Source organism: Mustelus asterias, chromosome 6 (genome assembly GCF_964213995.1).
Source record: "Mustelus asterias chromosome 6, sMusAst1.hap1.1, whole genome shotgun sequence".
NCBI lineage: Eukaryota > Metazoa > Chordata > Chondrichthyes > Carcharhiniformes > Triakidae > Mustelus > Mustelus asterias.
The window spans coordinates 130,132,358-130,146,851 of NC_135806.1; the positions used below are offsets into that span (position 1 = coordinate 130,132,358).

General features: G+C 43.1%; 1 protein-coding gene across 1 annotated transcript in view; it reads left to right on the forward strand.

The window, feature by feature from the left end:
- Nucleotides 1-9,350, forward strand: part of fbxo8 (F-box protein 8) — a 110,897-nt gene extending 101,547 nt beyond the window's left edge. The window contains exon 8 of the mRNA XM_078215116.1: nucleotides 9,120-9,350. Coding sequence (XP_078071242.1) covers nucleotides 9,120-9,190 — 71 coding nt within the window. The 3' untranslated portion in view covers nucleotides 9,191-9,350. The remainder of the gene's footprint in view (nucleotides 1-9,119) is intronic.
- The last annotated feature ends 5,144 nt before the right edge of the window (nucleotides 9,351-14,494 follow it).

Genomic DNA, 14,494 nt, shown 5'->3' on the forward strand with positions numbered 1-14,494 from the left:
TTTTAATATCTTTACCTGGGTGGGTTTTTAGCACAACAGAACTAACATTGCATATTTGAAGAAAGCCTGTCTGTCTGAGATCTTTGCAATTGGCACGCAAACCATTAAGTTCATACACTGAATTGGCACATTCATCCTTGTCATAGAATCATAAAATCCCTACAGTGCAGGAGGAGGCTATTTGGCTCATCAAGTCTGCACCAACTCTTACCCAGGCTAACCCCACATATTTACCCTGCTAACTTACATACCTTGGGGCACTGTGGGGCAATTTAGCATGGCCAATCCACTTAACCTGCTCATCTTTAAACTGTGGCAGGAAACCCACACAGACACAGGGAGAATGTGCAAACTTCGCATAGACAGTGACCTGAGGCCGGAATTGAACTCGGGTCCCTGGCACTGTGAGGCAGCAGTGCTAACCACTGTGCAACTGTGCCACCCCTGTTGCGATCAACCCAGTGGAAAAAAAGGGGACGTTCTTGCACCTGCTCTCACCGAGTCATGATAATATTAAATGCAACATATTGAAGTAAGTGCAATTGTGAAACTTCTTCAATTTTTAATGTGAATAATTTTGATGCAATGAAATATTTTCAAAGACACAGCAAATGCAGTAAAGATCTCAGTGAGGTCAAATTTTAAAAATACTTAACATAGCAGAGTAAACATCAGAAAATGATTTTGAATTCTGCTTTGTCTAAAAACAAGGGTGTGTATTCTTGTTCAGAATGGATGTAAGTACAGGAAGCTCAGCTTTTCTAGTCTTTTGAATCGAGTGTGACTAAATTAATGAACATTGTCGAAGCAGCACAGAATGATTATGGAAATTTGGGTTTAATGTAAAATGCATTAATGCCTGAATTTCCTCACTAAAAATCAGCATAACTTTTGGCTTGCACTGTAAGTTCCAAGCAAATTCTAGATTTATATTTCATAAAATTATTGCCCTTAATCCACTCCTGTAAGGAAGTTTTATTTGGCAGTGTTGACTAGGGACGATTGTTGACCAGAATACTGAGTGATCGTCCTGCTTTCTTTGAATAGTGTGAGATACTTTAACAGGTAAGGAAAGTCGCCATAGTCCCAGATGAACAGAGGCTGCTTTCCCCTTTGAGGGGGGAGCTGACTGGTGGTGATTTAACCTGCGGATCACCACCTGGCAAGGTTGAGAAGGCGGGCATTCATGAATAACCTCCCTTTAACTGTCATCCAAATGATTGGAAAAGGCAGATACAACTCAATTTTGGTGAAGCAGGCTCAAGGGGCTGAATGGTCTACCCCTAGTTCATATGTTTGTATATAAATTCCATCTCCTCCTGAAGTTAGTGCCCATGTAATAGAAATTGCTTTTCCAAAGGTTTTCTTGTCTCTAGCTTTGAAGATAGATTTGGGGTGGCACGGTGGCGCAGTGGTTCGCACTGCTGCCTCACAGCGCCATGGACCCCAGGTTCAATTCCAGTCTCGGTTCACTGTCTGTGGGGAGTTTACACATCCTCCCCGTGTCTGCGTGGGTTTCCTCCGGGTGCTCCGGTTTCCTCCCACAGTCCTGAATGTGCGGGTTAGGTGGATTGGTCATGCTAAATTGCCCCTTAGTATCATGGGATTAGCAGGTTAAATATGTGGGATTATGCGAATAGGGCCTGGGTGGGTTTGTGGTTGGTGCAGACTCGATGGGCTGAATGTCCTCCTTCTGCACTGTAAGGATTCCATGATTACATGCAAATGTTTCAAATCCTTGGCAAGCAGTGAAGTCATAAAAATAAATCCCTCATATATTATCTACCAATTTAATTGTGTAATTCTTTCAGAACATAGCCAATGCTGTTTGCTGCACAAAAAGATGTACCAGGGATTTTAGTCATGAGTGAGATTGAGTGACGCACTGGAGCAGAATCCAAACCTATAATATGAATGTCAGTCAAGCTTGGACTGAAAGGAAAACAATCTTTTTGGAAGGATCTAAATTAAGTTATTTGGGATGGTCATAACCCAATACTGAGTGAACATGAGTCTCCAAGACAAATAGTGATTTTCATTCGGTTTAAATAGATTGGCAAATTCACTCTGAAGATGTTTGGAGATGAGGTGGATGATGAGAATGACCTGCAGATCAATGACTGCCCATTACAAAGGCTGATGATGGCTTAATAATTTTCACTTACACGATCAAGTTTTTAATTGCTGGACAAAAATAAAATATCAACAAGAATATCAATTGTATTCTTATTGAATCCAAAGAAAAGGGAATACACATTCTCCCCGTGTCTGTGTGGGTTTCCTCTGGATGCTCCGGTTTCCTCCCACAGTCCAAAAATGTGCGGGTTAGGTTGATTGGCCATGCTAAATTGCTCCTTAGTGTTAGGGGGATGTCAGGGGGATTCGCAGGGTAAATAAGTGGGGGATAGGGCCAGGGTGGTATGTTGTCGGTGCAGGTTCGATGACGCGAATGGCCTCCTTCTGCACTATAGGGATTCTAAGAAGTATTAAAGTACACAACAGGAAAGGAGGGCAAAGGAAATATGATAAGCTCAAAAGATAGTTAAGAAAGCAAACTTAAAATGGGAAATTAAAATATCAAAAGATGTAAAAAGCAATTCCGTATCACTCAATAGATATGTAGGTAACAAAATGAGGCTTAGGATAAGGGAAGGACCAATAAATCATGAGCAAGATAAACCCTTAAAGAAATTGTCCTGAAATTGTGGGGATACCAAATAGATACTTAGACACCGAAGAGCCTAACATTGAGTAATTAGAAGCTGCAGAAGAAGGCAATATGGACAAGGAAAGAAAGACAAATAGAGAAAGAGAACTTAAGAGAAAGAAAAGTGAGAAAGAAAGAGAGCGAGTGAAAGAAAGAGAGAGATAAAGAAAGAGAGTGAGAGGAAGGAAGGAAGCAAGGAATGAAGGGAGGAGGAGGTGAAACATTGGACGGATCACTCAATGATAAAATACATTTGAAAATTCAAAATGCATTCCAAATGAAATGAAATATGAAAGTGAGATGGTTGATTTTGGTGGGAGGAATAAGCAGTCATTTATTCTTGGGAAAGAAAGAAATTGAATCAAATAGAGGAACAAAGCAATCTGTAAACACAAATATCTAAATCTTTGAAAGTAGCAGCACAATACTGGAGTTTATTTCTAAAAGAATAGAATACAAGAACAGGGAGGCACTGTTAAATTGATATGGATCTTTGCTTGCTTACAATTCCGACAGTACAGAAGGAGACCATTCAGCCCATCAAGCCTACACTGATAACAATCCCACCCTATCCCCATAACCCCACATATTTACCCTGCCAATTCCCTGAAGCTAGGGTCAATTTAACATGGCCAATCAACCTAACCTGACATCTTTGGACTGTGGAAAGAAACCGGAGCACCCGGAGGAAACCGACGCAGACATGGGGAGAATGTGTAAACTCCACATTGACAGTTACTTGGGAATCAAATCCAGGTCCCTGGTGCTGTGAGGCAGCAGTGCTAACCATTGTGCCACCATGCCGCTCAGCTGTGTACAGTTCTGATCTGTATATTATGAATAGGATGTGAAAGCAATACACAAAGTGCAGAAAAGATTTACAAGGGTGTTATCCAAATTCTGAGGATCAGGAAAGGTATTTTCTCCAGAAAGGTAAGGCTAAGAGAAGATCTGACAGAAGTTTTTAAAATGAGGGAGAGGTTCCTAATTTTCCTAAGAGATTAGGTAAATGTGGAGAAACAGTTTCTATTCGGTGTAGGTGAGTCCAGAACAAGTGTGCAACAACATCAGATAATCACTAAAGCATCAAATAAAGAATTTAGAAGAGATTTCTTTAGACAGAGTGGTGTGTTGAAGCATTTAAGAGCAGTCTTGATGCATGGGGAAGGGAATAGAGGTATATATGGGCAAGGTGGGAAGAGGTGGTTGTTATAGAAAAAAGATCCACGTTTTGTAGAAAAAACATTGGCGCATTGACTAATTTGCTTGAATGGCCTTTTCCTGCACTGCATATTCCACCAATTCTGTCGAAAGATGAAATAAAATGTCTGCCAAATTAAGAAATAAAATTGTCAAGCCAGTTAGGACATTTTTTTATTCGTTCATGGGATGTGGGCATCACTGGCTGGGCCAGCATTTATTGCCCATCCCCCAGGGCATTTAAGAGTCAACCACATTGCTGCGGCTCTGGAGTTACATGTAGGCCAGACCAGGTAAGGACAACAGATTTCCTTCCCTAAAGGACATTAGTGAATCAGATGGGTTTTTCTAACAATCAAAATGGTTTCATGGTCATCAGTAGACTTTTATTTCTGATTTCTTTAAAATTTAAATTTCACCATGGTGGGATTCAAACCCAGGTCCCCAGAGAATTACCCTGTGTCTCTGGATGACTAGTCCAGTGACAGTACCACTACGGCACCACCTCCCCGGTGTAGTAATGATTACATATAAAAACTCAAACATCTCCCTTTTCATAATGAACAAACGACAAGTTTGCATGCACTGTCATGTGTAACTGTGATTTACACAAGTTACCCACTATACCACCACTGTTCACATGCATTACCAATTCGTTCCCCATTCTAGCCAGTCACTGCACATGCATTGCATATCTAATTGTTAAATCATGCAGGTCTCTTAATGATATGTGCGTGTGCCATTATTTGCTGTTCGTCTGGGTGATGCTTCCTCTCTGGGGAGTGTCTTTCCCATTGCACGTGATGTTGCCATGGCAACTGCTGCTTTTTTCCATTTCCATTGTTTGGTATCTGGGATGAGAATTATTCTGTTGTGTGTCCAGCTGATGAGGTCCCGCCTTGTTGGTCAGTCACCTGCGGTGAAGGAACGTCTCTCAATGTTGCCTGCCGTTGCACAATATCTTTGATCATTCACTTCCACCGTGTACCACTGAGGTGGCAACTACTCTACACATGTCCCAAGTTGCTACATCGACTAACTCCTGTTAAGTCCGTGACGTTTTCACTGACGTCTGGTTTCGGGAGCTTTTCTTTCTATTGGGAGTGTTGTTTAGGTGTAGCATGACATTAGCCTATGGACTGAACTACTTTGATTTGATTTATTATTGTCACATGTATTAACATACAGTGAAAAGTATTGTTTCTTGCGCACTATACAGACAGAGCATACCGTTCATAAAGAAGGAAATGAGAGAGTGCAGAATGTAATGTTACAGTCATAGCTAGGGCGTAGAGAAAGATCAACTTAATGCGAGGTAGGTCCATTCAAAAGTCTGACAGCAGCAGGGAAGAAGCTGTTCTTGAGTCGGTTGGTATGTGACCTCAGACTTTTGTATCTTTTTCCTGATGGAAGAAGGTGGAAGAGAGAATGTCTGGGGTGCGTGGGGTCCTTAATTATGCTGGCTGCCTTGCCGAGGCAGTGGGAACTGTAAACAGTGTCAATGAATGGGAGGCTGGTTTGCGTGATGGATTGGGCTACATTCACGACCTTTTGTAGTTCCTTGTGGTCTTGGGCAGAGCAGGAGCCATACCAAACTGTGATGCAACCAGAAAGAATGCTTTCGATGGTGCATCTATAAAATGCACCATTGATGTGAATCATAGCTGACATGCCAAATTTTCTTAGTCTACTGAGAAAGTAGAGGCATTCTTAACTACAGTGTCAGCATGGGGGGACCAGGACAGGTTGTTGGTGATCTGGACACCTAAAAACTTGAAGCTCTCGATCCTTTCTACTTCATCCCCGTTGATGTAGACAGGGGCATGTTCCCCTTTACACTTCCTGAAGTCGATGACAATCTCCTTCATTTTGTTGACATTGTCTTCAGTTGATGTGTTTCTCCACTCAGAATTGTCTTGTACACATCTGTGGTGGATTTGCTCAGTTCCTTATGATTCCTTTGGTGATTCTCACTGCCGCTTCAGCCTTTCTAATTGTCTGGGGCTAGTGTGGAGATGATGTAACGTGTTGAATTTCCAATCCTTTGAGAAATGGCTGAATTCTTCATCTTGTGGCTATTGTCACTCATCACAACTTTTGGAGTGCCATAATGATTGAAGTCAGCTTTCAATTATCCTACCATCTTGCCTGTCATCATTTCAGTCAGCTGTCCTACCTCCCAGTAGTCAGAATAGTGGCCTACAATGACAGGATAATCAGTTCCTGCTATAGTGAAGAGGTCTACTCCCAGCTTCATCCATGATCTGTCTGGGATGTCATGCATCACCAATGCATTAAGCTTGTTTAGTTTGGTATTCAAGCACTCCACTGGCTGATGTGGGCTTTCATGTCATTGCTCATGTTTGGCCAGTGGAGCACTTCTTTTGCTTTTCTCAAGTTTGATTCAATTCCTTGTTGGCTTGCATGGATGTGCTGCAACACCCCTCCTCTCATCTTCTTAAGAGTGATGACTCTATTTCCTTTGCACAAGATGCCACCTTGGGATGTCACTTCATCTCGATATGTCCAATATGCTCTTGTAACCACAGATGTGTCTTTGATACTCTCAGGCCAAACCTCCATCATTACTTCTTGCAGCACTTGGAGAGTTGCACCTTGTTGGGTAGTTCACTTGACTACATCCTGCACTCTCTCCTTTCCTTTTCTATGAACGGTATGCTTTGTCTGTATAGTGCACAAGAAACAATACTTTCTGCTGTATACCAATACATGAGACAATAATAAATCAAATCAAATCGAATCAAATCAAATTTGAGCAAGGTGTTTATCAGTCAGATCCAATGTCCCTGCAGGGTTGATGGCTTCCAGAGCCTATTGAGCTGCTGTTTCACATTTAACCTGGAAGATTTCACATTCTGTTGTCGCATCCTCAACTTTCTTCATGGGGAATATTGTTCCCAACAGCATGTCAACAATATACATCACAGGCAGCATGGTGGCACAGTGGTTAACATCAGGGACCCGGGTTCGATTCCTGGCTTGGGCGACTGTCTGTGCGGAGTCTGCAAGTTCTCCCCGTGTCTGTGTACCAACCGACACAAGAACAGCCTCTTCCCTGCTGCCATCAGACTTTTGAATGGACCTACCTTATATTAAGTTGATCTTTCTCCACACCCTAGCTATGACTGTAACACTACATTCTGCACTCTCTCCTTTCCTTCTCTACGAACGGTATGCTTTGGCTGTACAACGTGAAAGAAACAATACTTTTCACTGTAGACTAATACATGTGATAATAATAAATCAATTCAAATCAAAATCAAAAAAGTGTGCAAGATGGCCAGCTGGAACTGATCCTAATTTCCCTTGAAACTGTTAGTATCTATAAATATTACTGCAGTTTCGGCATTATAACCTTGAAAATACATTCTGCACATGTCAACTTTTGAATGCTTAATGTGTTTATAATGAACTCATGGTAGGCGGCACGGTGGCACAGTGGTTAGCATTGTTGGCTCACAGCGGAGGTCACTGTCTGTGTGAAGTTTGCACATTTTAAAGTTTATTTATTAGTCACAAGTAAAGCTCACATTAACACTGCAATTAAGTTATTGTGAAATTCCCCTAGTCGCCACACTTCGGCACCTATTCTGGTCAATGCACTCAACCAGCACTTCTTTCAGACTGTGGGAGGAAACCAGAGCACCCGGAGGAAACCCATGCAGACATGGGGAGAATGTGCAGACTCTGCACAAACAGTGACCCAAGCCAAGAATCGAATCTGGGTCTCTGGAGATGTGAGGCAGCAGTGCTAACTACTGTACCACTGTGCTGCCCTACAGTTCCCACATTTTCCCCATGTCTGCATGGGTTTCCTCCGGGTGCTCCAGGTTCCTCCCACAGCCCAAAGATGTGCGGGTTAGGTGCGTTGGCCATGTTAAATTCTCCCTTTGTGTCCCAAGATGTGTAGGTTAGGGGATTAGTGGGGTATATGAGTGAGGTTACGGGGATAGTGCCTGGGTAAGACCTGGGTGAGATTTTATGACCTCATTCAGGCGAGACCGGAAATTCCCACCCGAGGTCAACAGAGATTTCTGTTGTCGGACCCTCGCCCACTCCGATTCTGTAGTGGGCGAGGTGGTAGAGTTCCGGCCGCACTGTCAGAGAGTCAGTGCAGACTCAATGGGCCGAATGGCCTCCTTTTGCACTGCAGGGATTCTATGATTTGCCATTATTACAATACTGATGTTAACCCATTTACTTTTAGAGCAAAAGCTCCATTAAATATTCACACAACCGAATTTCAAGGTTTCAGCCTTTTATTCAATGTGTGCAAGAACATCAAAATAGCAACAAATCTAAATCAAATACAATTCATAAAACAATTTCTGTGATGCCAAAACTTTACAAACTTCAATTGCTGATTGAATTGTTTCTGAGTGGAGTTTTGTTTATTTTTCTGCTCTTTAGTTCCATTGGGGGTCGGTTAGCATAGCTGATTCATGATACAGAGCGATGCCAACAGCGTAAGTTCAATTCCCGTGCCAGCTGAGGTTACTGAACCTCCGATTTCTCAACCTTGCACCTCGCCTGAGGTGTGGTGATCCTCAGGTTAAATCACCACCAGTCAGCTCCACCCCTTCAAAGGGAGAGCAGCCTAAGGTCATCTGCGACTATGGGACTATGGTCACAACACCTCTAATTTCTCAAGAGGCTAAGGAAATTGGGCATGTCTGCTACGACTCTCACCAACCCTTACAGATGCTCCATAGAAAGCATTCTTTCCAGATGTATCACAATTTGGTATGGCTCCTGCTCCCAAGACGGGAAGAAACTACAAAAGGTTGTGAATGTAGCCCAGTCCATCACACAAACCAGCCTCCCATCCATTGACTCCACCTGCACTTCCTGCTGCTTTGGAAAAGCAGCCAGCATAACGCACTCTGGACAAACTCTCTTCCACCTTCTTCCGTCGGGAAAAAGATATAAAAGTCTGAGATCATTACCAACTGACTCAAGACAGCTTCTTCCCTGTTGTCATCAGACTTTTGAATGGATCTATCTCGCACTCAGTTGATCTTTCTTTGCACCCTAGCTATGACTGTAATACAACATTATGCACCCTTTCCTTCTCCCCTATGTTTTATCTGTACAGCGCGCATGACACAATACTTTTCACTGTATCTCAATACGTGTGACAATAATAAATCAAATAAACTTTACCATTTTATCTTTTATATAATTCATTCAGATTCCTTCTCCTTGAAAGTGCTCAATGAACACATTCGGACTGGAAAATATCTCAAGCAACTCGTTGACTGAAATCGGCAATCCAAGACAAAAACTTGCTGCTTGTACTCTCCACTTGGAAGTCACATCCCTTACGTGAAATATGATTTGGTCAGTGTATCTCACCTATCAAAGTGATCATGATGGTATTGTTCATTACGCAAATACTGGCCTCTAATAAAACGTGCCCTGCAAAAAAAAGCTCTTTGTTTTGAGGTGCTTTTAAAAAAAATTTAAAATACAAGGAGCAAATGAAAAGAAAATAAGGTTAATTGCTTCTAAAATAGGTGCGAGTTGATGCTCTGTCTCCAGCACGCTTTGTAACAAAACGCTGGATTTACATCATTGCTACACAATGGAATTTGGACGGTGTGACTGATGTGTTGATCCTGTGATGGCATTTTAAATCTTAGCTTCTGAAAACAAGTAACCCCAGCTTGAGAACTGGTCTGCATAGCATCATGCAACGAATGCTTAATGCAGCCCGCATCAATTGTCTTCTGTCCACCATTTTTAACACACGTTTTATTTATTTATTAGTCACAAGTAGGGTTACATTAACACTCCAATGAAGTGACTGTGAAAATCCCTCTAGTCGCCACACTCCAGTGCCTGTTCAGGTACATTGAGGGAGAATTTAGCATGTAACCAGCTCGTCTTTCAGAGTGTGGGAGGAAACCGGAGCACCCGGAGGAAACCCACGCAGACACGTATTTACCCTGCCAATCCTCCTGACACTAAGGGGCAATTTAGCATGGCCAATCCACTTAACCTGCACATCTTTTTAGTGTGGGAGGAAACCGGAGCACCCGGAGGAAACCCACGTAGACACGGGGAGAACGTGCAAACTCCACACAGACAGTGACCTAAGCTGGGAATCGAACCTGGATCCCTGGCGCTGTGAGGCAGCAGTGCTAACCACTGTGCCACTGTGCTGCCCGCATGTGTTGCAATGGCAGACTAGATTGATATCAATACGTCGAGGGTGGGTACAAAGAACAAAGAACAAAGAACAATACAGCACAGGAACAGGCCCTTCGGCCCTCCAAGCCCGCGCCGCTCCCCGGTCCAGGATTGAATCCTGAGTCCAGGATCCCCGCCCAATTTTCCAGCCTATCTACATACCAATATCCTATCCACCGAGCTGTCCCCCACAGCTACGATGCTTTGTTCATTACACCTATTAACTCACCCCCACCCCCCCATTCCAGACCATGTGATCTCCAGGGAGAGGCGAAAACCCAGAGTGAAAAACCCCAGGGCCAATATGGGGAAACAAAAATCTGGGAAATTCCTCTCCGACCCCCTGAGGCGATCGAAACGAGTCCAGGAGATCACAATGGCTCTGATCGGAAAATGCTTCCCAACCCTAGTCATTTCCACTTCCACGAGAAACAAGGAACAATTAGCCCGCGCCGCTCCCTGGTCCAAACTAGACCACTCTTTTGTATCCCTCCATTCCCACTCCGTTCATATAGCTGTCTAGATAAGTCTTAAACGTTCCCAGTGTGTCCGCCTCCACCACCTTGCCCGGCAATACATTCCAGGCCCCCACGACCCTCTGTGTGAAATATGTCCTTCTGATATCTGTGTTAAACCTCCCCCCCTTCACCTTGAACCTATGACCCCTCGTGAACGTCACCACCGACCTGGGGAAAAGCTTCCCACCGTTCACCCTATCTATGCCTTTCATAATTTTATACACCTCTATTAAGTCTCCCCTCATCCTCCGTCTTTCCAAGGAGAACAACCCCAGTTTCCCCAATCTCTCCTCATAACCAAGCCCCTCCATACCAGGCAACATCCTGGTAAACCTCCTCTGTACTCTCTCCAAAGCCTCCACGTCCTTCTGGTAGTGTGGCGACCAGAACTGGACGCAGTATTCCAAATGCGGCCGAACCAACGTTCTATACATCTGCAACATCAGACCCCAACTTTTATACTCTATGCCCTGTCCTATAAAGGCAAGCATGCCATATGCCTTCTTCACCACCTTCTCCACCTGTGACATCACCTTCAATAAGAACATAAGGACTAGGAGGAGGAGTAGGCCATTTGGCCCCTCGAGCCTGCTCTGCCATTCAATAAGACCATGGCTGACCTTTTCATGGACTCAGCTCCACTTACCCGCCCGCTCACCATAACCCTAAAATGATGGCTAATTTTCAGGCTGGCAGGACAGAGGCACAAATTGGATGCATGAAGGTGTGTTGCAGCAGTGGCGGGGCTCAGCAGGTTACAGAATCCATAGAATCTCTACAGTGCAGAAGGAGAACATTCAGCTCATCGAGCCTGCACCGACCGCAATCCCACCCAGGTCCTATCCCCGTAACCTTATGTATTTATCCTACTAATCCCCCTGACACTAAAGGGCAATTTATCATGGCCAATCCACCTAACCCGCACATCTTTGGAGTGTGAGAGGAAACCGGAGCACCCGGAGGAAACCCACGCAGACACGGGGAGAACGTGCAAACTCCACACAGACAGTGACCCAAGCTGGGAATCGAACCTGGATCCCTGGTGCTGTGAGGCAGCAGTGCTAACTACTGTGCCACCGTGCCACCCATGTTATTACCCATGCTATTGACAGCAAATCTAAATACGAATGAGCTGCAACCTGATGGGTGGAGGGTCGACTTTCATTTTGCTTCTTAACAGCACAACAGAGTTGAGAACTGAGCTACTGCCCTAGTGTAGCTGCAATCATTCTTACCAGATAAATAGAGCAAAGCATGAAAATACACAGGAAGCCTACCACACGCCTTTCAAATCATTCAACAACAGATTTGAATACTAATAATCTGGAACATCGTGGGAAAGATACAGAGAACAGAGTCGCCCTCCTCCCGTGCTGCATGACTCAATGATTTCTGAACGCTGGAAATATGAAATTATTACAGAAGATGTTCCTTAATTATAAACGGTGCCTTGAATCCCACCGCCCTCCCGCTCCCTGTTAGGGAGGCTAGGTTACAGTATAAAGACACAAATGTCTTTATACTGTCGCTAATTTCTAAAACAAACAGCGATGTTCGCAATCAGTTAAAAAATATATGGAACGCAGGATTATGTAGGTGCCAGCTGATGAAAGGAAAATGGTTGATTAAAAAGGTAACTGAAATGTTATTTATGATGCATATATGCGGCTCCAGAAGCATGCCACTATATCACCGTGACAGCTTTGAGGACTTCAAAGGACACAAGTGAGTTGTACTCACATTAGTCCAATTTAGAATGAGTCCAGTACACTTTGGCCAACGTAGTGGAGAGGGAAGTGAAGTCAGCCACCCCCAGTGCTCCAAGATTGGGTTAACGCGCGTATCAATCTTTAAACTCAGTGATGGTTCAGAGTTTTACAACCTGAAATGTTTGCGTTTTATTTTGTGCACCTTGATTCTTAGGTCTGGAATTCACTGCGGTGGCCAGTGTCGGTACTGGATGGTGTAAATCAGATTGGTCTCCTTCAGAGCTGGATTCACGCTGTGATTTACTGAGGGGGGAAACAATGTTTAGAGAAAACAGCAACAAACATTACGGGTGGAGCAGGAGCAATGTGGCCAGTGACTGATACTCGACTGAGGTACCAAGGTGCAAAATGGAAGGTCAAGTTATTTAACAGAGATGCCTTATAGTATGCACAGAATATATGATTGATGAGTTTATGCTGAAACCACATAGGGATTATATATAATATATTATAATAATAATGGGCGGCACGGTGGTTCGCACTGCTGCCTCACAGCGCCAGGGATCCGGGTTCGATTCCCAGCTTGGGTCACTGTCTGTGTCGAGTCTGTACGTTCTCCCCGTGTCTGCGTGGGTTTCCTCCAGGTGCTCCGGTTTCCTCCCACAGTCTAAAGATGTGCGGGTTAGGTGAATTGGCCGTGCTAAATTGCTCCTTAGTGTCAGGAAGATTAGCAGGGGAAATACGTGGGGTTATGGGATTGTGGTTGGTGCAAACTCAGTGGGCCAAATGGCCTCCTTCTGCACTGCAGGTATTCTATGATATATAATCCTTATGTGGTTTACACATATATATAAAAGAATATATAAAATATTATATATAGTATATATAAGAATATATAAAATATATATAGGATATATGTAACATATATAATGTATTATATAAGTTTAAAGTGAAAACTAGAAGTGGGCAGCAAAGGAGTCTGGGAAGGGTTTTTATTTTAACTTTAAAAGTCAGTTACCTGGGAGGTTCCCCCTCATTGATCCACTGGAGCAAGCTGAGAGGGGTGATTGAAAAGCAGCAGTGCTGGTAAGAGATTAATTGGATTAATTGAATTGTTTATTTATTTAATTAGTCAGCTAGTGTGTGTATTTTTTTGGCCTTTACTTTAACAGCAGTTTTTCAAGTTTAAAGTGAAAACTAGAAGTGGGCAGCAAAGGAGTCTGGGAAGGGTTTTTATTTTAACTTTAAAAGTCAGTTACCTGGGAGGTTCCCCCTCATTGATCCACTGGAGCAAGCTGAGAGGGGTGATTGAAAAGCAGCAGTGCTGGTAAGAGATTAATTGGATTAATTGAATTGTTTATTTATTTAATTAGTCAGCTAGTGTGTGTATTTTTTTGGCCTTTACTTTAACAGCAGTTTTTCAAGTTTAAAGTGAAAACTAGAAGTGGGCAGCAAAGGAGTCTGGGAAGGGTTTTTATTTTAACTTTAAAAGTCAGTTACCTGGGAGGTTCCCCCTCATTGATCCACTGGAGCAAGCTGAGAGGGGTGATTGAAAAGCAGCAGTGCTGGTAAGAGATTAATTGGATTAATTGAATTGTTTATTTATTTAATTAGTCAGCTAGTGTGTGTATTTTTTTGGCCTTTACTTTAACAGCAGTTTTTCAAGTTTAAAGTGAAAACTAGAAGTGGGCAGCAAAGGAGTCTGGGAAGGGTTTTTATTTTAACTTTAAAAGTCAGTTACCTGGGTGGTTCCCCCTCATTGATCCACTGGAGCAAGCTGAGAGGGGTGATTGAAAAGCAGCAGTGCTGGTAAGAGATTAATTGGATTAATTGAATTGTTTATTTATTTAATTAGTCAGCTAGTGTGTGTATTTTTTTGGCCTTTACTTTAACAGCAGTTTTTCAAGTTTAAAGTGAAAACTAGAAGTGGGCAGCAAAGGAGTCTGGGAAGGGTTTTTATTTTAACTTTAAAAGTCAGTTACCTGGGTGGTTCCCCCTCATTGATCCACTGGAGCAAGCTGAGAGGGGTGATTGAAAAGCAGCAGTGCTGGTAAGAGATTAATTGGATTAATTGAATTGTTTATTTATTTAATTAGTCAGCTAGTGTGTGTATTTTTTTGGCCTTTACTTTAACAGCAGTTTTTCAA